This window comes from Dipodomys spectabilis, unplaced genomic scaffold (assembly GCF_019054845.1).
Source record: "Dipodomys spectabilis isolate Male_0828 unplaced genomic scaffold, ASM1905484v1 ptg000156l, whole genome shotgun sequence".
Classification (NCBI taxonomy): domain Eukaryota; kingdom Metazoa; phylum Chordata; class Mammalia; order Rodentia; family Heteromyidae; genus Dipodomys; species Dipodomys spectabilis.
The window spans coordinates 959796-986044 of NW_024870833.1; the positions used below are offsets into that span (position 1 = coordinate 959796).

Here is a 26249-nt window from a genome sequence, read left to right on the forward strand (position 1 = left end):
AATCATCATTTTTATATACAATAGTACTCAGATTATTTCAAATTTCTTCACATACCAAGATTACCAGCAAACAATTCACTATAGGGTACATCATGGTAAATAGAATTTAGACAGATAAAGAAAGATTTTGTGTTAAAAATCTATTGTGTATTTGAGTTTACACTCTTTTTTAGGTCTGGGGGTATCCCAGTAGTAAATTTCACTGGATGGGCAAAACTGGTCAAAATCATGGTTCCTAGCCTGAATGTCACTTGGGTGATGTCCAAGAGAATCAGAAGACTACCTCATAGAAAAGGGAAAACTGTCTCTTCCAATGAAAGTCTTTAAGAAAGACGAAAAAGAAACTATGCTTGAAAACTTTTGTGTTTGGATGAGAGCCTTAGTGCTCTCAAGGTTAGTCAAGGTCATTGAGTTTTCTTGTTAACCCTGAATCCTCACAAACCTGAGCAGTATTTGGGGATCATTAGTGCTCAGTCAAGATTTACTTAGGTATAAACATTTTAACTATCATTGTGAATACAATTTTAGAGAACAATATGTGGTATATTAATTTTTGCCATTCAATTATATCTCAAAAGCTGATTCGAAGTGAAGCTTTAACATCATACTTTTTACTATTCTCTAATTTAACTATATGGGTATTTCTTTCAGAGATTTTAGAAAATCCTAACAGAGCTTGCAAATTATACTAGATGAAGTTTTTAATGATCTATTGATTATTTTAGACACATCCTGCAGTTTATTTTTAAAATTTTCAGCTGCTTTATTGTATTGAAATAGGTAAACAAGAATAGTACTATGTAACACATAATTTGATGGGTTTTAAGATATATATACAACTGTAAAACCACTCAGAGTGGTTCTTACACATAGACTTTCAAATATCAATCCAGGAGTAATGTTATTAGAATGTCACCATAGATATCTACCTCCGTCCTTGGGAGAGAAGAATTCAGGAAAGATATGAACATTATGAAAGTATAGCCAAATTCATTGGGAAGTGAATGCACTTTCAATTTACTGAAAGTGGGTTACTTTTATTGGTGAGAATTATAATGATTTTTAACCCAGCACAAATTTTTATTGAAATATTAGGAGCTTGGAGTAGCAAATCCCTCTCTAGGACTAGCTCATGGACTGAATTTATGTCCCAAGATTTGGAGAGCTTTACTGAATTACACTTGAACTCTAGGGAATAGTTTACTGGCCTGGGAAGGTATGTTAAAGATCTATTATTTCAGAATTATTCTCTGAACTGCTTAATGTTGGAATGAAGCCTATTAATCCTTATAAGTACTCAAAAAAAAAAAGCCATGTTGTGACATTCCATGACTTTTGTGGGTATTTAGGCTAGTTGGAAAGTTTACTGGGAATGTTGTCAGAGACCTTGTGAACCCACTCTCCCTTTTGTTTCCTTTACATTTCCTCTTTGCTCATAGAAGAGTGAGCATCCAAGATTATTTAGCTTTCTTATGTAGAAGACATGATTTTATATATTATATTATATTATACATTTCTAAGTCACTGCATAGATGCTCAGATGTTGTTCATTATAGTATAGTTTCATGATTCAATTCTTCTTAAAAAGGAAATTCTAGCCAGGCACAGGGGCTCATGCTTGTAATCCTTGCTACTCAGGAGGCTGAGATCTGAGGCTCACTTTTTGAAATCATCCTGGTCAGGAAACTAGAAGTGATGCTGTGGCTCAAAGTGATAGAGTGCTAGCCTTGAGCAGGAGAGCTCAGGGACAGTGCCCAGGCCCTGAGTTCAAGTCCCATAACTGATCATTTTAAAAAAGAAAAGAAAAATATTGTAGAAAACAATAGACACTTTCAGTTTGGTGAATGCTTTTGTTATTAATTAGAGAGTTAATACAGCTAGACAGTGAGTCAAAGCACCTGTCTCTAGTTCACAGCAAATTCAGGCAAGATGTGAAATATAGAAAAGTAGTGACAGTAAAATTTCTTAAGAAAGGAACATACTTTTTGAGAGACTGAAAGTGGATTGTCTCTAGTGTGAGGACAATTACTTCATCCTGGCATAGGTTTTTATTGAAGTTTAAGAAGCTTGGAGCCATAAGTCTCTCCTGAGGACCTACCCATGGGACAAAACCACTGTTAAGTGACATATTTTTCTTGGCTAAGGCATCCCCTAAGTTCAAGGGAGTTTTACTGAATTACATTTGACCTGTAGGGCATGGATTACAGGACTGAATAAGTGAAAGAACTAGTGTTCCAGGAAGTATTTCCTTTTGACCCACAATAGGCTGAAATGAAGTTTTTAGTTTTCTGCGTGAGGGACTCAGAAACAACTTTTGACATCCCATGACCTTCGAGGGTTATTTTGATCTTAGCTAAGGTTATTTTCCTTTAATTTGGAAAGTTTAATTACAGGGTTTTCTCGCTGAGATCTTGTGATGTTATCCTCCATTTTAATCTTCTTTTGCATTTCTCCTTCATGGCTAACTGCCAGTCATCTCTCTCTCTCTCTCTCTCTCTCTCTCTCTCTCTCTCTCTCTCTCTCTCTCTCTCTTCATACACACACACACACACACACACACACACACACACACACACACAAATTTGGTGTCTGTGCCAGTAGTGAGGCTTAAAAAATTAGGCCTGAGGACTGTTTCTTAGCTTTTTCACTCAATGCTATTGCTCTACCACTTAAACCACAGCTCCACTTTCAGCATTTTGGTGGTTAATTGGAGATAAGAGTATCAACGTCTTCTTGACTGGGCTGGCTTCAAATCTCAAACCTCAGATCTCAGCCTAGCCAGGATTACAGGCATGAGCCACAGATGTCTGCCTTCTTTTATAGTTTTAATGTTTGATAGCACTGGGATTTGAACTCAAGGCTTTCTTCTTGCAAGACAAGTAGTCTACCACACATCTAGCCCATTTTGTTTTGGGTTATCAAATAAGGTCTCCTCTTCTTACCCAGGACTAACCTCAGTCCTCTATCCTCCTTCCTAAGCTTCTTGCACAGCTCACTGTGACAGATATGAAGCACCACATATAGCTTGTTTGGTGAGATGGAATCTTACTTTCTTTCTGAGCTGCCCTGAAATGGTAACCATACTGGTCACTGCCCCCCCCCCCCCGTGTAATTGGCATATCCCACCATTCCTAGATGCAATGAGCTCTTCTTTCAGAATGCAAATGTCATCCTCTGATAATAAATACAATTGACTTTTTTCTTGGTATACATTATGTTTTTAAATCACTTTATATTTGGCTTAGTAAAGGGGGCAAAGGAAAGAAACATAATTCTATACCTTAAAAAATTTCTGAAATAGTCTCTCACCTCAAAAGAGATTTTTGGCAAATGTGGTAATATGAAAAGCCAAAAATTGGAGCCATTTGCTTGATAAATGCAACACGGAAGGCAAAGGCAGGCATTTTTTACAAAGATAAATATGAATTGTTTATGCTCTGACACATAAGAAACCCTCTGTTCCTTTTGTAGTAAAAGGAAGTGATACTAACTTTCTCTTCTTGGGAGTAGTTTAGTAATCTGAAACTATTAGCTATATGCTGTAAGTGTTCTTACTTAATTTGATTCCAGAATAGAATGTTCTTGTTAACTATGAAATGTTAGATTATATGCAAATTATTAGTCAGCTAGAAATATGAGTCTAACAAACATGTTAAACTATGCTAAGAGTACATGTTGAATTTTTCTTATATAAACATCATTGTATCATAAAACAGTAGTCAAACAAAAATTATTATTCTTTTCAGAATCATTACTTCTGTTTACCTTCAAGTTTATGACTATCTTTTTACAGAGGTAAAAAGCATAGCTGGGCATTGGTGGCTCGTGCTTGTAACTCTAGCTACTCAGGAGGCTGAGATCTGAGGATCATGGTTAGAAGCCAGCCAGGGCAGGAAAGTCCATGAGACTCTTATCTCCAGATAACCACCAGAAAACCATAAGTGATGCTGTAGCTCAAGTGGTAGAGCGCTTGCCTTGAGGTGAAGAGCTCAGGGACAGCGCCCAGGCCCAGAGTTCAAGCCCCACAAGCAACAGAAAAATAAAAGCATAGTTAATTTTTCACACAAGAAAATTGTGTTCTTTTTGCAGGTATTACTGTGTGCATTTACTATATATCAAACTTACTGTATTGTGTTCTCTTCTCATTTGCTCAGCAAATATTGAAATTATTTGGCTTCTTACAATTTTGGCTAATGAAAGTTTATTCATATATACATATATATACACAAATATATATACCATCTTTGAATATTTTATTAGGATAAATGAAAAGTGAAATCACAGGGTCAATAGGAAATGTATGTCACCTGGTATCTATTGTCAAATTGTTCTAAGTTTGTTCCCATAGATAATACATGAATGTGTAAAAACTTTGACAGTCTTTCCAGCTTTGATTATTTTTGTTAATTAAATGGGTATCAAATGAACTTCCTGGTTTAATACATTTTTCTCTAAAATGTTATTCTTTTTCTGATTTAAATTCTTCTTATTTCTCTGTCCATATATTATTGACATAATCCACCATATTGGATTTGTATCACTGTCTTTATAATTAAATTTTAGCTCAATAATTAGAATCCACCTATCTACAAAAGAATTGGATAGAAGTTCCTGGTGACATGCGTCCATTTATATCTGCCGTAAATAAATGGCTTATTTGGTAACACCAAAACCAAAAAAGACCATGAGTGACTTGATTTAACAAGCAAAGTTCTTATATTCTGACTTTGACTCTCATATTAAAGTATGGCGTTTTCAAAATATGACATTTCAAAAATGTCCTATGTTTTAGCACTACTGTCCTTTTGTTGTTCACTATTTTCTGTTTGCAGGTTTAGTTGAGTGCCAGTAGATGGCACTAATTACATAAACAATTCAACAAGTTAATGAAGAGGGGAGAGATGAATGAACTTTCCTTGATTCAAATTTTGTTATATCACATACTCAACAATTATCTATGAGCTTGTTTTTATAGTTTGTTTTCTCTTGTGATAAAAACAATCAAGCTCTCTCTACTTCCAATTAATTTGACTAAATTGAAGTACCTGATTCTGGTTATTCCTCAAGATGCTGCATTGGCATTTTTGTCAAGAAAAATGAGTTAGTTTATACTGTCATGGTTGACTAAATCACATGGTAAGTTGAAAAACAAGCATGTAGACATGTAGTGACCTGAGGTTTTTGTGCTTATTTATGTATATTTGAAGAAACTCCAATAGAGATTTCTGGGAGAGAAAAAAATAACTGATATCGTTCTCTTTCTTATACACATTTGTAGCAGTTGACCAAAGACCTCCGCCAGTGGCAGATAAATGTAGATGTGGCAAATGACTTGGCACTGAAACTTCTTCGGGATTATTCTGCAGATGATACCAGAAAAGTACACATGATAACGGAGAATATTAATGCCTCTTGGGGAAACATTCACAAGAGGTAAGAACCATATGATTTCTAAAACCATTTAGCTATATATTCAAGGATTGGTGATACTTGTTGGACAGTATACATTTGTTTCCCAGTAGTGCCAAACTGGAGTTTGGGGCAATCCCAGATGATAAAATGTAAACTCACCTCACAGGTTTCAATCCCTCTCCTGTTTTAATGATGAGAAACTTGAAGGCTAGTAAAATGAAATTATTTGCCCACCATCCAAAGGCACGAATATAAACAAGATATTAAAGAAAAACAAATACTGATTTGTAGCTAGACTAGCTATTTTTTCTTCTGCTCTAAGATCTGCATCTAAAGAAGTACCTTTCTATACCATCATGCTACTTGCTGCTACATATTTAATTGAAAGAAGTCACTTTCAGTTTCATAATAGAGTTATAGCCGCAATGATACCATCATTGCATTTCTTGCTGTATACTCAGTGGGAAAATCCACACGGGATGATATGATCCATGACTTCATTTCCCATTGTATAGCTATGGAAATTGTGTTAATCAGTTTTTCACTACTGTGACAAATACCTGAAATAGTTTAAAGGGGGGAAGAATTTGGCTTACACTTTCAAAAGCCCCAGGCCATGAACACTTTAGCTCTTTTGTTTCTGGGCTGTGGTAAGTCAGAAGTCATGGTTGACAACACTATGGTAATGCAAAATGGTCCATGTCATGGTGTCCAGGAAGCAGAGGGAAATAGAAGAAGAGGCCAGGGACAAAATATCCTTCCTGGACATGCATTCGGTGACCTACTTCCTCTAACTAGGTCCCGCCTCTAAAAGTGGGCACCACCTCTCAAATATGCCATCAACTTTTGAATCTATGTGTAGATAAATTCCTTGTTGGAATCAAAGCCCTCATGATACAATTAGCCCTCAAGGATTGCATCCACTGTCTGGAAAACAAAGCCTTCAACATTTTGAGCCATTTGGAGAACATTTCCTATCCAAAACTATAACACAAATTACCAGCTAGTAGAGATACTGTCTTCTCAAATCCCATCTTTTAATTCTATTGTGCTTTTCTTACATACATTAATACATACTCAATTTTAGTTATAAATATGAACTAGTTCTTTCTTATTTGTCTTATAAATTGGCCTAAGCTCCATGGAAACAGACCTTTTGTGACAGACCTCCCATTCTATTCACCCAGAAAGCTCATAAATAGTTGGTAGATAGTGAATGCCTTTGCATGCTGTGAATATCTTTGCATGTCGTGTGCATGCTATTGTAAGCTATGGATAGTTCAGTTCATATTACAACTTGTATCATTAAACAGTGGGAACACAGTGCCTGTACAGTGATGGGGGAGACCAATGTAAACATTGACTTCTACAAGATGACACAAATTGCTTAAAAAGCCTATTAAGTGGTCTTCACTGAGAAGAAAAGGCCACCTTAAAAAAATAAAACAGATTTTAAACTATGAGGAGAAAATTTAAAAAGTATCCAACTATTGACACATAAAAATTAGGAAACCAAGTAAACCTTGAAACCCAACTAGAGATGGAAGAATGTAAATTCTCATGAAGTATGAATTGATCTGGTGGCCTTGGAGAACATTTCACCTCTATCACTGAATTCCAGGCAGTGGATGGCCAAATGACCATGAACTTTAAAAATCATCCTAAATTGAGCTGGGCACCCATGGCTCATACCTCTAATCTGAGCTACTCAGGAGGCTGAGATCTGATGATCACGGTTCAAAGCTACCCCAGGCAAGAAAGTCTGTGATATTCTTATCTCCTATAGAAAATCAGAAGTGGTGCTGTGGCTCAAGTGGTAGAACGCTCACCTTGAGCTGAAGAGCTGAGGGACAGCGCCCAGGCCCAGAGTTCAAGCCCTACAGCCAACCAAAAAAAATCATCCTAAATTGGAGGAGTTATAATTTGGGCCTTATCCAAAGGAGAAAGGATAAATAGGAGATTCATATTTGGGAAAAATATTTTCTTTTTATAGTTCTGCCTCCTCTCTGTTTAGAAATTCGGCTCCAAATACACATGTGGAATTTACCCAGTTAAATAAGAGCCAATTAGGCTTGGAAGAATGAGCCATATAAAATCACTTAGTAGACTAAAGTCAATCATTAGATCACAGTGGCAAACACTGAGGTTTCTCAAACAGAAACCCCTTTGGGAAAATAATTAAGATCAAATATTAATTTAGTGTGTTTAGGGACTGTAAACTAAGAAGGAGCTGAGAAGAAAACTTGTTCATGTTATAAAACTAGAGCCTCAGGGTATTGGTCTATTCTGTCTAAACTATGTGCTTGGACAGATCCCTGGAGTCTTTCAATTATTTTACTGTTTTATGGATCCTTCATGGAAGCACTAAGGGCTTCATCTGTATAAAACCATCACCCAAGGAAAGCATGTAAGTTACTTCACCCAATTGAAAAAAGTCAGTTCGAACTTAGAAGACAGCTGATATTTTTAGCTGTTCCATACGGAATCTTCCATTCCCCAAGCTACTTTTGACTCATGCTTTTACATTTTCCCCTGTACTTCTCTCAATTTATATATCCTCTGTGCAAAATTCATTCACTTGTATGTTTCTAGTACACTGTGAGTACACATCAATATTTTTCAGCTGACAATGCACTTTTGGGTGTTAGTCCTATATAGCTTGCTACTTCCTTTCCGCTTGGATTACCCACAGGAACTTCAAATTGAATAGATACAAAGTTGAACTCATCTTTTCCCTCTGCCAACTTCCTTTCTTCCTCCAAATTACAACCAACTTCTCTTACTGTGGTCCCAATTCAGTGAAAATCACCACAACCCATCCAGTTGTTCAGTTTGGAAAGCAAAGAGTCATGCTTGACTGTTTCTTCTGTACCTCCAATATCTAAGCTACAACAAAATTATTTACTATCTTACAACTTTCAAATCCACTCTCTTCTTTCTCTGTCCTTACTCATCTACTCCTCTGCTTTTTTTCTTCTAGTCTTCTTATTTTCCAACCTGTTCTCTTCAGAATCCAGAATGATCTGCCCAAATACATTAAATTCATGCAATCTCACATTTTAAAGCCATTAGTATCTTGTCCATTGCTCTTGGTTTGCAGGAGGGGCGGGGAGAGTTGTGAGCATCAAAACCAGGGCCTTGCACATGCTAGGTGATAACCAATAAGTTATGTCCCTAGCCCATATCCATTGCTTTTTAGAGACATTTAAAATAGTTTTAAGGTCTTTTGTGATATGGCCTTGCCTTATAATTCTTTTCTCATTTCTTGTTGTCCTTGGAAGCTCCCTCTCAGTCCCTCGTTCATAATTAAGTAACAGTGAGTTTTCCCATTTCCTTTCAATGATTTTCTTTTCTGTTGTGTGCTGAAATGGTATATATTATTACCTCTCCTTTGCATCTTTAATTTTATTCATTATTGAGATCTCACTATAAATTGCCAGTTCCTCCAGGAAGCCTTCTGAACAAACCCTTTTTTGTGCTCTCTCTGTTCCCTAGGGTAATGTTTGTCTCCTAGTCTATAGCTAAGTCTGTTGGTCTTTGCCTCCTATTAGAGTATTGACTTTAAGGATATGTACACCTCGTGCTTACCTACAATTACATTACCTAGCACTTAGGTTGGAATATAGTAACAACCCTCAGAATTTTTTGTTTGAGTATTTTAATGAACAAGTAAAAATGATTAATTGCCAGGTGCAGGTAGCTCACACCTGTAATCCTAGCCTCTCAAGAGGCTGAAATCTGAGGAATGAAGTATAAAGCTAGACTGGGCAGGAAAGTCCATGAGATTCTTATCTCCAAATAATCACCTAAAAACCCAAAGTAGAGCTGTGGCTCAAAGTGGTAGAGGGCTAGCTTTGAGCAAAAGAGCTCAGAGACAGCTCCTAAGTTCAAGCCCCATGACTGACAGAAAATAAAAGACTAATTATAAGTATCTATTAAGGTTAGTTTCAGTTTCCAATAACTGCAAGGTTTTGGGTAGCTTATCAAAAAGGGTTTATTTGCCTCAAAAATGAGATACTCAGAGGCAAGTGTTAGGTTTTTAAAGAGGAGGTGGCCGAGTAAGAACCACACCACACACGTGGTATTCAGGTAAGGGGTAGGTTTATTCATCATTCTGGCTGGCACCAGGCCAAGTTGGCACTCCATGTGGCTGGGAAAGGCCTGGGAAAGACAGCATCTGGCCCTGGGCTAGGCCTTATCTAGGTTAGGGATAGGAGGGGGGATGAGATGTGGCCACATTGAATCCAGATGTGACCTCAGCAGAAGCAGATGTGACCTCTTCCAGGTGTGCCAGTTGCCTAGGTAATGCACTTACTGGGTGGAGACTTTGCTGCGAGGAAGGTGGAGTCTGCTCGCCATCCAGGAGCAGATCTTACAGTAGGCAGATGCTGACATTGATTCAGTGGCCCAGAGGTCCCCATGTTCTTAGCATTTCCCTCAAAATATGTGCCTTCCAGCAAGAATATAAGGAGAAGGGACAGTACTTGTATCAGGAAAAACAATGACTTTCTCAGAAACTTGAGGGCCAGAACTGTGCCTCATAATCCTCTTCCATGCAAAGAAGAATAAGATGTGGTCATTTAATAGAGAATGCCTTTCACAAAGAGCATGGAAAAACAAATTAGCATGCTATAACTGGACTGCATTAACTTTTCAAAGAAATAACCACTGGAGTCATGGCCGGGTTCACTGTGATTGTAAGAATGATGGGCCATTTCAACTTGATTCCCTGCCCTGTGTAGAGATCCCAAGAAAAATTGGCTACTTATACTTTGCGTTATGAATCCATACTCCATGTTTGCTATCTGCCCATTGTACAGATTAATCTGTATTTTTTTATCTACACCTTCCCCTGTCTTACATTCTTATAGACTTTATTCTAAATAACTAGTTACAAAATTCCTCACATGATAGTTTGTATTTTGATCTTGTTTTGTCTAATACCTTGCCAAGCTCAACCCAGAAATGAAGTAGAATTATGATATATCTATATATCTATGATTTTAGCTCTTCAGCTCAATGTGAGCAGTCTACAACTTGAGCCACATCACCACTTCTGGCTTTTCCTGCTTATATGGTGCTGAGGAATTGAACCCAGGGCCTCATGCATGCAAGGCAAGCGCTCTACCACTGAACCACCTTCCCAGCCCTATCCTCTATATTTTCATTAGCCAATAAGGCAACCAGACACCAGCCACTGGGAGCTCAATACCCAGCTCAATACCCACCTTTCAAGTGCTCAAAAGCCATGTGTAACAGATACTTTACTTGTTGGATAGTGTAAAGTACATTTCCATCATCACAGAATGTTTTGTCGGCAGTCCTATTCCAAATTATTTTGCCTTCATTTACCTAAGCAGATTGGGGTAAATTTATAATAATTATGTACTATATTATTTCCAAAAGAATGACTGCCACATTGTATAAATTAGAAGAATTTCTTTTAAAAAGTGAGTCATATTGTTGTACTTCCTTATTGCTACCTTTGTATTGGTGTTTTAGATTTTAAACAAAATGTACATCTACAGAAGGACGGTATTTTATTGTAAAGGTAATGTACAGAAGGTTTTCAGTTACATAGGTCAGGTAACGTGTACATTTCTTTTGAACAGTGTCATCTCTTCCCTCATTTTCTCCCAGTTTTCCCCTCCTATCCCCCTCCCCCACAAGTTGTAAAGTTCATTTTCAACGTAGTATCTAGTGAGTACTATTGCTGAATTAGTTCATCCTTTGTCCCACTATTTCTGTGATTCCCCTAACCTTCCGGAAGTACTTTCACTTTTGTTGTTCATTATATAAACTCTTTAAAAAACAACAAGCTGGACAATATCACTATTTGGGTTATGAAAAAAAGTATCACATCTCTGAAAAAATTGCTAGGGGACACATTCTGAGTGCACCATTACTTACAATTCAGGTTAGACACTATTTTACTTAGATATTTCCTGCCCTCAAACTGTCAATCATGTGATAAATCTATGCAAAATTTCTGTGTATATGAAAGCCTATTTGAAGCAATAAAATCTCCAATTCTGTTTTAAATCTTTGAATGTTAAGATAAGTATAACTTGGAAGAAGTTTACTTTGATATATGTTGGCAGGTTATAGTTTTAAGATGTAAACAAAAGCAAAAGTAAACTAATGTTTGCTTTAGAATGTTAGATTAGAACATAAATTACCTAAGAGGGAAAATATTTTGTTTTCCTGATCATGTTAACATATAATGCCAGAAATGTGAACTTCTGAGATTTCATTTCTTTCTCTTCAGTCTCTCTGAATAGATATGAATTTGTGAATAAGATCATATTAGATGTGATATTACAAATTATTGTGAGATGCCTCTAAGGATTGGATTTCAAGGGCTGCCATCTGGCTGATGACTTTATGATGACACTGTTATGAGATTTCATTTCCTTACTTCTATTCCAGGATCACTCTTTAAACAAGAAATGAGCATTAACTCTGAATTATCTGTCTGTATCTGTATGAGGATTCCCACAACTTCAACAAGCCAGGTGCAAGCTCAACTAGAGCACTGTCCTAGCACAAGAGATTCCAGCCTGGCTAGAGGTTCCTTTTCTAAGCTCCCAGATACCAGAAAAATCCCTGTAGGCAGTGAGGAAAATTTAGCATGTACACTAGCACACATGCATATGTGTAAGTACATACGTATAAGTACATATGTGTAAGCACATATATGCAAATACACTTCTTTAATAGGCATATAAACACTCTATTCCTTAAAATAATTATCATGTCTTTCTTAATATTATTTCTGATATTAATGATAATTAGTTGAGAATCTGAAACAAAATTATCACCTGCATTCTTCATTTTTAGCATCCTTGAAGCCACTTGTTGTTAGTCACAGTGGACTTCTTTATTCCTCGGTTCTTTCTTCTCATTCACACTTCAAAGAAACAAGGAGCACAACTCTATTCTATGTGGATCAGAGAACTGCTCTAACATAACATTGCATCTCCTTTTCACTCTCCAATATGAGAACTCAGTTCTCTGGAATCTTCAACTTCTTTCTTCTTGTTTCTCTTCTTCACCCAACCAACATACTCATGTCTACTCTATCCTAAAAATTATTTTCCTAGAATGTCTCCTTTTCTATCCAGATTTACTTGGCAGTTATTGACTTTGGTGTTGCCTATTCTCAGCTCCTCATTATATATTGTTCTCCCATCCCTCTCCCTTGGCTGAAGATAAGGACTTTGTGAAATGATTAATGACATGTAATATAGAGCGATAATTACCCATGTACTTGATTCCATTTTAACATAAATCTAGTTGATCAACTCTACTTGTTGAAAGTTCCCCTTGTTTGGTTTCCAACGCAGTATTAGATTGCACCTCTCTGACTTCTCGAATCATATAGTAAGTGTGAGGTACTTAGCTCTTAGAACACAGCAAATATCATGTTAATAACATCCTAAGAATTATTTTAACTTAATTATTTTAATCTCTTATACAATATTTTATGCTAAGTATGTGCTAGGTAAGTTCAATTCTTGGTATGAGGTGAGAAGCAATGAAAATCCCTAACCTCTTGAAACATATAGGGAGAAAATTGAAGATAGACTGACAAGTACGAAAATTAGATAGATGATAGGTCAAGTAGTTAACAGTACAATTTAAGAACATAAAGAGGGAAAATGACTGTTATGTATGTGTGTGTGTGTGTGTTAGAAAAGAAGTGTTGAGCAGAGAAATGAGGAAAAAAGAAAAGTGTTGAGCAGAGAAATGAGGAAAAAAGAAAACTGTTGAGCAGAGAAATGAGGAAAAAAGAAAAGTGTTACCATTTAAATATAATACTCAACAGTAGCGTGTTAGTAATCACGGTATATCTCCAAACAGCTAGAACAGAGGATTGTAAATATACTCCTCAAAATGATAAGTTTAAGGTGAAAGATGTGGTAATTACCCTAATTTCATCATTACCCAATGTAAAGATGAATCAAGACATCAAACTCAGTTGTGCTGGTAAAAAAAAAAAAAAAGACATCAAACTATAACTTATAAATATGGACAGTTATAATGTGTCCATGAAAACTAAAAGTAACTTTTAAAAATAATTGTGGTAATCAAGAAAAGTTTTGCTGAAAAAGTGACATTTAAGCAGAATCTGAAGAACCTGAGGATGTGAGTCACATAAGTAATTGGTAGGACATTAGTCCAGGAGGATCCTAATATGTGGAATCCCTTTAGAGGTAGAAGTAACCTGGACATGCCGGAAATATACAGAGACCAGTGAGCAGGAATTGGCCAGAATATAGTAGACAAGAAGTCTGAGAGGTAATATGAATCTGATTATACTGGACCTTTTGAGGTCCCTCAAAGGACTTCAGTTTTTATTCTGCGTAAGAAGGGAGTCATTAAAGGGCTTTGAGGAGAGGAGAGGCATGTTTTGACTGACTTAGGTCTTCTGTTATAATTGACTAAAGGAAGTAGAACCATTAGGACACTGTTGGGATAGTTCAGGCAAGAGATAACTGGCCTTAGATTATAATGAAAAAGATTCATGTGATGTGAAGCAGCTGGAGACTTTTATACTTTGAGTCCAGAGCTAGATGAATTTTTATTGGATTGGATTTGGGTATAAGATAAAGAGACTAGTAAAAGAAGCCTCAGCAACAGGAAGATTGGCATACTCATTTAATGAGATAGGAAGGCCCTGTGAGCAAAATATATTGGGACAAAGATAGAGACATGTTATATTAGAAATGAATCCAGGTGGACACACAAAGGAGACAGCAAGATATGCAAATCTTAAGAATGGCTGGAAAATAGCTATGGTAGTGTCGCAGGACACAAAATAGGAGTTTTTAATCACAATTGTTATAGCTTTACTTTCTTTCATGCAGTCTTGAATATTAGTATTCTAATCTTTTCGATTGTGTATACCAAACAAAAAGGACCTTGCACTCTCACTCAGCTTTTTTACTCAGGCTGGCACTCTACCAATTAAGCCATGCCTCCAGTTCAGGCTTTTTTGCTGGTTAATTGTAGATATGAGTCTTGGGGATTTGTCTGCCTGGGCTGGCTTCATTCCCCAATCCTTACATCTGACTGAATAGGTAGGGTTTTATATAGAGCCTTGAGCCATCAGCTCCTGACCGGTATTCTAATCTTAATTCTCTGTCCTCTTTCTTTATATACAGTTCAACAGCTTTATCTGTTGGCTTCAATTGCCATTTAAGATTCCTCAGTCTTTCTGTTCAATTTATATCTTTCTCCTGGACTTTGAAACTGTATTTTCAGACACTTACTGTACATCTCTACTTACATATCAAACAGGTTTCTAAATGTCTAAAGTAGAATGTGTTATCTGGCCTTAAAATAATACTAGATCACCTATGTATGTAGTTGTCTAATTAACTCTAAAAACATAAATCAAAGAGCTACTTTCTTTCCTTTTCCTTTCCTAATTTACTGACATGTATTTAAATTAGCTTCCAATTTCTGTGAATTCTACTTCAAACATTATCATAGAAACTATTGCCTCTTCTTCATTACTCTATCTTAAAGCCTCTTCATTTTTTGCATGGGAAATTGTAGCCACCCTTTGTTTTAGTGATGCCATCCACCAATAAATCCCCACTCTCATTTACCTTCACACTGGCTCCAGTTCTTTACTTTAAAACTCAATCTTCTAGCCAGGCACCCATGGCTCATGCCTGTAATCCTAGCTACTTAGGATGCTGAGAACTGAGTATCACAGTTCAAAGCCAGACCTGGCAGGAAAGTCTATGACATTCTTATCTCCAATTAATCACCAGGGAATGGGAAATGTTGCTACTGCTCAAATGGCAGTGTTAGTTAGCCTTGAGCAGAAAGAGCTCAGGGACATAGCCTGGGCCCTGAGTTCAAGTACCATGACTGACAGAAACAAAAAAAGTCAATCTTCATGGGGCTAGATATGGTGGTGCACAGGAATAATACTAGCTACTCAGGATGCACAGATAGATAGACTTCATTTCAAGGCAAGTCTGGGCAAGCAGGTATGGAGACCCCATCTAAAAACCAAGCTAGGTGACTCATAGCTGTGGTCACAGCTACTCAGGAGGCAGAATTAGGAGATTTATAGTCTGAAACCACCTAAACTAAGTTATCATAAGACTATCTTGAAGACAAACTGGAAGAAAAAGGATTAGGTGTGTGGCTCCATCAATTGCCTACCAAGTGTGAGGCCTATAGACTTCAATCTCTAGCACCAGAAAAAAAAGGGGGAGGGGGTGAAGGATCTTCTTGGGCCAGAGATTAGCTTGATGCTAGACCATTTGTCCTGGCACGTATAAAACCTTACATCCCCAGCCTTGAACAAAAGGAATTCTTTTGTCTCTAATATACTTTTTGACCCTCCTGAGGCATGATGAATGATATTTAAATATGTAAATATTTCCAAAAGTATATTCAAACCTTTATGAAAGTAATAATGCATAAGGAAAGCTTGAGTATTTTCAGAGACAAAAGTATATAGTATTATAAATTTTGCTTTTTTTGTCTTAGGAGAAGAATAAACGTGAACTTCATAAAAGAATCTCACATTTTCTATTCCCAGTTGCTTTCCTTTCTCAAAACATTTTTGAATTTACTTTCTGGAATTACCTATGAACTGTTTTATGATTATCTGAAGACTGTTGTAATCATTTTATAGCCATACTTTCTTTGCATTTGTTTGCTAAGTAATGTACTCAATAACTGTGAAATGGATAAAACTATCAAATATTGGGTACTAAATGGCTTTGGGTTATTTCCAAAAGTTTAAAGAATGAAGATTTGATGACCTTGAATCTATGTAAAGACTGAAACATAGTACTAATAGGACACGTGTTTAAATTACAGCCTCTTAATAAGAATGATTCCTCACGCTTCTAATTCTGGAACTCAGAAGGCCAAGAGAGCCAGCCTGGGGTACATAGTGAGACCTGGTTTCAATCTTCTCCCCTTAAAAGTACAACTTTTTATTAAGTTGGAGGCTGCTCATAATGCATTTGTAACCTATTTTCTCCAACTATTTAAACCTAAAAATGACCCTAATGTCATGCTCCATTGAGAGTAGTCTATTTTTAACCCATCACATACAAAATATACACTCCAATCTATCTTAAGCACTAAAATGTTTGATGTGTTTAAAAATCCAATCTATGAGCAAATCCTATAGGTGCATTTTTTAGGCAGTATGATGAAGCTTACTTTGGCTCTTCAGAAGAGAATTGTACAAAGTTTTAAGACATTCCCATTTCTCTACTTCTCAGTCTTCCCAAGTGATTCTGAAGCATAAGAATACTTGGTGCCTATAATAAGATAACGTAATACTTCATATTTGAAACATTGGGGCTCTGGTCTAAGGAATGCCATGATCTACAGAGATCTGCAAAATTCATAGTGTCAACTGCCTAGTTCATTTTATGCCATCATCTTTAAAGTAATTAGAATCTTTACAACTTACAGGAATTGCACAAAAGGAGACATTTGGGACCATGTTATTGGTGGCTTTCTGGTATGGGAAATTACCTGGTGATATATCCAAGTAGCCATTTTTATTCTACTGCAATTGTATAGTACTCAATTGAGCTCTATCAGTAAACAAATATAGATGCTTATCAATGCCCCTACATGCAACTTACCTACGAAAAACTTATATGATTAAGGAGAACTTAGTTATTTTATAATGGAAAATTATAAGCCTTTTCTTCATTTGCTAAAATTAATGGCATAGTATTTAAAATAAAAACAAATAGGAGAATTTTTTTCCTTACTTGGTTTAATTGAACCATTAATGTTAGCAATAACATCTATTAGATTATTTTTCAATTCTATTCCTATTTCTCATTTTATTTGCATCTTCATTATTCTGAAAAAGACTTTAGAATACTTAATAAAGGGTTGAAACTAGCTAGACTTTATTATAGAAAAGTTAAGCCATTTTGGTAAATGAATTTAATCATTTAACTTAACATTTTTGTAGGGGAGCAGTATTTGGTATTGAACTCAAGTTTACCACTTGGACCAGATTCTCAGTCCTATTGCTTTTAGTTTGTTTTTCAGTTGGAACTAGTTAACTTTGCCTAGGCTAGCCTCAAACTGTGATCTTCCTTTTTGTTCCTCCCGAGTAGTTAGGTTTATAGCACATAGTTGATCTGTCATTTGATTTAGTTTTTATCTGCCTAATTTTCACAGCCTTACAATTTTAGAATCTTTTGGCTTTTTTCATTGTGTAACAGAGTTTCATTCTCATTCTATATTAATTCAAATACATTTTAATTAAAATTATTCTGAGTACATAGATATTAGTAAGTTTTGTGAAATTGAATCTTTTTGCTTCATACACACATGAATGGCATTTAGTTAAGCAGTTCTAGATGATGCTCAAAACAGAATTTTTGTAACTCCCTTTCAAAGCAAAGAGCCTAGATCAGATCTTCTGTTTTACAGTCTATTACCAGATTTTTGGGCCTAGTAGAATCTGAATTCCTAGCAAATGCTATGCATTTCTAAATCTAGAACACAATAATCCCTAGTCTATAGCCCTGTACATAATTTTCTGTTTTGGTGAAATTTCTGAACTGTAGAGCTTTTTTTCTTGTTGTGGCCCCTTTATATGTCTGTTTTGTTGTTTTATCTACCATTTGTTTTCTCTTTGGGAGTTTTTTTCTATGTTTTTTACAATTTTTACTTACTGTAAAATTGATCCTTCTTGTAGAAATTTTCAAAAATTTAGAAATAATCAACACTTAACATGCATAGCATTTCTTTTCATATTTTTGTGATTAGATTATTTTCTATCTAGATTTTCTTTACTCTCAATTTGTTAACTGTTGAAAACATTGGATAATTTTTCCACTTAAAAAGTCACTATTACAATTTTACTAGAAAGGAAATGAGTAATACTACCTTTTCCTGAAAAAAAATGGGGGAAATATTTATTTTTATTTTTATTTTTTGGGTCCGGTCATGGGGCCTGAACTCTGGGCCTGGGCACTGTCCCTCAGCTCTTCAGCTCAAGGCTAGCACTCTACCACTTGAGCCACAGTGCCACTTCCGGCTTTTTTCTTTTTGTTTATGTGGTGCTGAAGAATCGAACCCAGGGCCTCTGGTATGCAAGGCAAACACTCTACCACTGAGCCACCTTCCCAGCCCCAAGGGAAAAAATAATACCCTTATGCGTCAAGCAAATAGTTTATTCTGTGGCCATTATATGTGTTATCAGTATTCACTTGAAGACATGTAACTATTTACATTAACAGGGAAATCAATTCCTTATTCAAAACAGTGGCTGTGTGTTCTAAATATCTTTTAATACTGAGCATCACATTTAGCTTTTCATCAAATCCCTAATTATGATACTCAGTATATTAGTATATGTCCAGGTGATATTTTCATATCATGAAGTATTTAAAGCAAGTAGGAACGACTAATTCAAACACCTTTGGAGAGTATTGACTAGACTGCTTAAACTTGTGGTTACTCATAAAATTATTGAGGGATTGTGTTTTTCTTCCTCATTGCAAGTACTTCAGTTGTACTTTTAAAAAAATATTTAGCTAAAATTACTCCTTCTTAAAATGACCAAATATTGCTTTCATCCTGAGACAGGGAAGCAACTCCAGAAACCTCTTTATGTGAAAAATAACCAGGAATTATAAGGCTCATATATGATTTTTACATTTTCAGTTGAGATGCAATTTATTAATATGTAATATACAAGAAATTCTAAGGTTTCTTATTTTTAAATGCTAAAATGGCAGTGAGTCTAATGATTGATCTCCACTTGCACATATCTAGTGTTCCTACCCACATCTGCCACTTTGAGGCCTTTTCTCCCTCAATGCTATTTCATGGGTACATATCAACTTGAAGGTTTCTGGCAGCTTTTCACAGCAATCTAATCTCAACTTCATCCTCTCCAATATTTTAGCAGTGGTTTGGATGAAGATGTAGATAACATTCGTATCAAATTTGGTGATGACACAAAGCAGGAAGAAATAACAAACAGTGTATACAATATCAGGAGCCAAGTAGTTTTCATCAAATTAAACTTATAGGCTGAATACTGAGAGATGAAATGTAAATGTAAGGTGCTGCATTTAGATTCAAAAAGAAAACTAAAAGAAAATCAACTCCAACTGACTTAGACTTGAGATTCCTTGAAATAGACACTAAGATGGAGAATTGTGTACAAAGTTTGTTGAGGAAGGTTCCCTAAGATACCTGAATAATGATATGACAGAGGCAATATTGAAGAAAAGGAGAAGCAAGCCTGTAGTGAATGGAGATCTCAGTAGATTCTCAGATGAAACTCTTGAACTTGCTTGCAGTCTTTCCAAGACATTCATAATTGAGGCAAGAGAGCTGACCTCTATCATGCCAGTAGTACCCAGTTGATGATACTGGGTCACCTTATGAGAGGGGATAAACTTGATTTAAATTCCTCTAGGTGAGGGTAATGTCCATGATGGAGGAAGCTGTGAGCTGTTTGCAGTCACTCTTCCCACTAGCTTGGGCATGGGAAGAGCATCAGCGTACCCACTACCTCAGTGTTACTCAAATTGTGATCATAGAATTGGCATCACATATGAGCTTATGCTCAGTGTTAACTCATGAGTTTCACCCCATTGTACTAATACAGAATCTCTGGAGATGGATTCTGAAAAGTGTATTTTCTTAACTCACATTAATTGTACGAGGGCAAAGGTCAATGCAACATTTCTACACATGTGTACACTGTATCCCAATCAATCTCACCCCCTCTCTTACTCTCCTAATATTCCCCTCCCCCTTCTTATAACAATTGTATTAACCAAGGAAATTGGTGTATTTGATGTTTGACTCTCCTCAGACATGGCTTCCTTCAGGACTATTATCATCATCTCATATTTTGTTACAAATTTATAGACATTCTCTGAGAAAATAGATAACTGGGAGGGAGAAAATAGAGGAAGAAAAAAATTCTTCTTTGGAATGGCATATTTGAATATTGTTGGATGTTTCCTTTTTGTCACTTTCCATGTGGAGAATAGACAAGAAATTATTTAAAAATCATGGAAGTTTTCTGGGATACTTTTAAGAAAAGATGTTACACTTAGCCACAGTCTTCATTTTAGAAGATAGTAATAAACAATAGCACAAAAGACAATGGAATTTATTATAATTGCCAAGATCTGCTAATAAGTACTTTTTTTTCCCTCAAACAAACTCCATTAACCCTACTTGATACTCTATCCTCATCAACATTTTAATAGCATGGAACTAATTTATAGCTGTGTGTTTTTCTCCACACAAAACATATAATTCACACCCTGGTAATAATTACTTTTAGCCTAATTATAAGGTTGCTACTGGTGACAGGAAAAAAATATTTTATCCTGGCAGGTAGGCAATTCCAGAAGTCCAGCCAAGCACTTGATATGTGTGTATATGCCTCAATATACTCTTCATGTGGAGTGATCGTGGCCAACCAATATTATTTGGCAACTGCCCCTGATCTACTATGAGGAGAGGCATAAACTCTTCAGTAAAGCAATTGTAGGAACCAGAGTTGAAATTCAAAGGTCTAATAGAATTGTTTAGACTTTTTGGCAGAGCAGTGTCTTGACATTCATTCTTCAGCATAAGCCCTACATTCATTGGGTAGGACAAAGTTTTGGTCTCCATTTGTAAAATAACTTGCAAGTATACAGATCCCCACCACCACCACCTTGAGATACTGGATGTTTTATTTTTAACTATATTTTATTGTCTGTAAGTAGTTATACGAAGAGCTTTCCGGACATCATTTCAGTTTATAAGTGTAATGCATCATTATCAATAGCACTGCTTTCGACATACTTGTCCCATCCCTCTCAACCTTTCCCTTCAATTTTCCTAATTTTATAGGATATGCATTGAATATTAAGACTAAATGCTCTCACTTCATCTCTCCATTCATTTCCCTTTGACCCTTCTAATATCTTTACCACCAGATTCCTGGTATGCACTTTGTTGGGCTGGGAGTTAGTTTGCATCGTTTGAATTCTCCCCTGTATGTGTCATACTTAGATCAATAAGTTTATGTAAACTTGCATATGACCCTGCATGTGTTTATAAATTAGATCTAGCTTCCACATACCTTCACTTAACATATATTTTCCATGGGACATAAATCTTTACAATTTACTAGTCCACATTCCAAATGAATGCAATATTTTACCAATCCATGTTAATCTTTTTTCGATATGTGTTGATAATTTTCATATCAACATACTAAAAAGTACTCCATGTCAGTTAATTTTCATTACTATGACAAAATACTTATGAAAAATCAACTTAAAGGAGGATTTTTTTTACCTTGGATCAGGGTTTTGGAGGTATCAGTTCAGTGTTGTTTCCCTCATTTTTTTCTGGGCTTGTGCTGAGGGAGAACATTATGATCAGAAGCACATCGTGTTATGGTCAGTTGGAAGGAGCTAATAATATTACTATGTAATGAAAATATCTAATAAGGAAAGACTCATGTTGTCATGGATCTGCATCTTCTTTTTAATTGAGTCACTTATAATTAAGTACTCATTCTTTTCCAAGTTCGCAATACAAATTTGGAATGATGGGTACATTTTTATTGTATCTATGTTTATTAATCATTATTCTAACAAAGCATGATAATCTCTTCTGAGAAGAGGTATAATATTCCATTAATATTCTTTTTCCAATTTGTAATTGGAAGGACTCCAACTACTGATACAAATTACTAGGAGAAACTATAGAATCTGTATATATATATGGTTGTGAAATAAGCATTTTTTAATAAGTATTTTATTGTGAAAATACTGTACAGAAGGGTTACAATTACATGGGCCAGGTAATGAGTGCATTTCTTATCAAGCATTGTTGCCTCCTCCTTTGTTTCCCCTTACCATCCCCTTCCATCTCACACCCCCCCTCATCACGACCCCCCCCCCACCATCCCCTGCCCCGGGCCAAAGATGTATAGTTCATTTTCCACATAACATCTTGTACATCTCATTGGTGCAATGGGTCCACCTGTATCCCTATTTAAACAATTTGTTTTTTCCCTTCCCCTCAACAAATTATACCAACATCAAATAGAGTGAAAACAGGGGTTTTACTGTGGGGGAGGGACTTACAAAGCAACAAAGAAATATCTTTTAAATATGTTAGACACAATAGCAAGAAAGAAAAACCATTTGAGTCCTTAACTTGCGGTTCATTTCACTTAAAATCAACTTATCTGACCATTTCTGTTTGTCTCAGACATATACTAGCAGCACAACTATGTTTATTACAGCATTATTTACCCTAGCTAAGATATGGAAGCAACCCAGATGCCCCTCAGTACGTGAACAGATCAAGAAAATGTGGTATATATACACAATGGAATTCCATGCCTCCATCAGAAAGAATGACATTTCCCCATGTGTTAGGAAATGGAAAGACTTGGAAAAAATTATTTTAAGCAAAGTAAGCCAGGCCCAAAGAAGCATAGGTCCCATGGTTTCCCTTATTTGAGATAAGCATTTTTATACAATTAGTATTATATATTATCTAATGCTATTGTATCATTTGAGTATATTCTTCACTAACATAACGAAAATAGAGTATTTTTAGGTCTAACATCATGGTCACACTACATCTTTGTTTTTATCAGGTTATTTTTCTAATAAAGATTTAAATAATTGTCACATGATGAAAGTTTTGAGAACTATCTTTACATATATACTTAAGGAAGCCAGGCATGATGGCGCATACCTGTAAGTTCAGCAATCAGAATCTGAGGCAAAAGAATCCTAAATTCAAGATTAGTCTGGGCTACATTATGAGAACCAGTATCAAAAAAGATGAAAGAGAAATAAAGAGACAGAAAGAGAGAGGGAAGAGAAGGAGAAGAAGAAAGAGAAGCAAGAGGAGGGGGAAGATAGTAAGAGAGGTGATGGATGGGAAGGGAGAAAGGAAGGAATGAGAGAAAGCATTTAACTTTTACAGAATATATGATAAACTACTTTTCCTATATAGACTGGTATTTCTCCCCACAAAGCTTAAACTACTTAACAAGAAATTCATAATTAAAATCAGTCTTCGAGTTTGGTCACCTAATGGTAAAGATGTCATAAGTAAGAATAGGAATAGGATAATGATACAAGTTATCACCAAATCATTTTGCTTTGCAACAGGGAAGTGGAGGGCTGACCTCACCTCTAGAATAATGTCTGGTGATTGTTCAAGTAATCACCAGTAACATTTTCAAAATTAAATACAACAATTTGATTTACCCCAATAAGTGAACAGATAGATCAAACTGAGCACAGACATTCTGAATGGTATTCATCTTCCTTAGATAGATATGCCATCTCACTCTGTCAATGAAGCTTTCAGGGGTTCTTCAAGGATATTTCCAAGTCAAACATATTGTAGTTACCATACAAACTTGTCTTTCCTTTGGGTTCTGCTTTTTCTCTGCTCTAGTCAATGTTATTTCTTTGTTCTCACAGAACTCATAGAACCAAACATAGAAATAGAGCATTAGGTTAAAAAGAACTTGATTACCATTCTATGACTCACAGATGTGATTCATAACTATGCTTCCATGGACATTAAATTACCGATCAACCTGTATGAGGTTTTAAAGTCAATTACCAGTGTAATCAATGCTATCATTAGGATATGCTTTCAAACCAACTAAAGTAAATCAGTTGGTTAATTTCTAAGGGTGATATTTATATGGTAACATCTAAAGAATATTTTTTAATCATGAAACCTGATAGCAGCCCAAGAATGAGATAAATGCTTTGCACTTTTATCTAGATAATTTAAAGTAAACAGTAGCTACTCAAAGGATTTCTAATTAAGTTTCTTGATAACTTAGTTGTCATAGAATTTAGGAAAACAGGCAATATGATGAAAGGTAAATTTCAATATTTAGATTTGTTGGGAAAGCCCATTTTTGATTATTTTAGCCAAATTTTCCTGTATATATCTATATATATATATATATATAATATGTTGACTTCATGATACTATATCATGCTGCTATCATGCTTTATCACTGCTATAAGCGTAGACCAATAGTGAGTGAATACCTTTTGCTAGATAATGCCAAGGAATACTGACTTGAATGGGGACCTTTTTATTTTATTTTTTTTTTTGGCAAAGTCCAGTCATGGGGCCTGAACTCTGGGCCTGGGTGCTGTCCCTCAGCTCTTCAGCTCAAGGCTAGTGCTCTACCACTTGAGCCACAGCACCACTTCCGGCTTTTTTTCTTTTTGCTTATGTGGTGCTGAGGAATAGAACTCAGGGCCTCATGCATGCAAGGCAAGCGCTCTACCTCTGAGCCACCTTCACAGACCCAACATCTTTATTTTTATATGTTAAGAATATCTCTCAAAAATTTAGTCTGACAAACATAAAATGTGATCTTTGCTTTCTAAAGAAAACATAGCCTAACCCATTGCAACCATGAGATGTACAAGATGTTATGCTAAAAAATGAACTTTACAATTTTGGCAGAGGGGGGGAGCTGGGAAGGGAGGGTAAGGGGAAACAAAGGAGGAGGCAACAATGCTTGATAAGAAATGCATTACCTTGCTCATGTAATTGTAACTCCTCTGTACGGTATTTTCACAATAAAAAACTTATTAATAAAAACACACACACAAAAAGAAAACATAGCCTATAGAAATGTTGTTTATTGTATTCATATTGCTGACTAACACTAAAATAAGCCATCACATAATGAATTGAAAAAAAAAAAAAAAAAACCAACATTATCAATTCCTTTAACAAAGTATACCTACCACAAAGATTTGGGACAAAATTTACCTTGATGATATTCTATGGGATAGAATAATGTTCATGTGTTTTAATAGGCCTGCCTTCCTTCCTGGAAAATTATTGGAGCTTGCATCAGGACCCAGACTTTAAAATCTATCCTAAATGACAAATAAGAAAACTGAGAATTTTTTCATTTGGGATATCCATGAATTAAGTATATTCATACCATTAGATCTTTGAGAAATGTTTAAAAGGTGATTTAACAATAACTTGACTAAAAATTCCTTTCCCTTTTTTTGTTGTTTCTGCTACTTCAGTGCTCCTGTCCCTAATTTTCCCTCCCTCTATAGTGTGTGTGTGTGTCGTGTGTGTGTGTGTGTGTGTGTGTGTGTGTGTGTGTGTGCGTGTGTGTGTGTGTGTGTGTATGTGTCCATCCTAGGGCTTGAACTCGGGGCCTGGGCTCTCTCCATGAGCATTTTTCCTCAGAAGTAGCACTGTATCACTAAGCCACAGCTCCACTGCTGGCTTTTCTGGACTCTAGAGAAGAGTCTCGTGGACTTTCCTGCCTGGGCTGGCTTTGAACCACAATCCTCGGATCTCAACCTCCTGAGTAGCTAAGATTATAGGTGTGAACCACAGGCTCCCAGCTTTTTTTTTTTTTTTAAATCTATTTTGGCAGCACAGTCTTTCTCTTGTATTGTTGTCATTTGCTTACCATGGGCATCTAGACATTGTCAGGTCTTACACACCTATCCATCCATGCCAATATATTTTCCCATCCTTAGTATCCACAACATGCCTTCTATCTCAGTTCCTTTAAGGATTGCATTCATTTGACAGGCCTCTTGCTCCTCAGTACTTTTCCTATTTTTCTAAGCATAGGTAGATAGATAGACACACAGATGGACCAACAGACACACATATGAGAATTGATATTCTGAGTACACTGTTGTTCACTTGAAAATGGCACATATGGACATCCTTATCTGAACAAGTCTCCAGCATAACTGAGATGAAGTACAGATCCTTTGCCATGGTCCATTTTCTCCAGAGTATGCCAACTG

The 26249-nt window shown here is 36.0% G+C and overlaps 1 protein-coding gene across 4 annotated transcripts in view; it reads left to right on the forward strand.

The window, feature by feature from the left end:
• The window catches only part of Dmd (dystrophin), a 1242252-nt gene that overhangs the window by 711466 nt on the left and 504537 nt on the right, over positions 1 to 26249 (forward strand). For all 4 annotated transcript variants that reach the window (XM_042692421.1, XM_042692422.1, XM_042692423.1 and 1 more), the window contains one exon: positions 5279 to 5433. In XM_042692421.1, coding sequence (XP_042548355.1) covers positions 5279 to 5433 — 155 coding nt within the window. The remainder of the gene's footprint in view (positions 1 to 5278; positions 5434 to 26249) is intronic.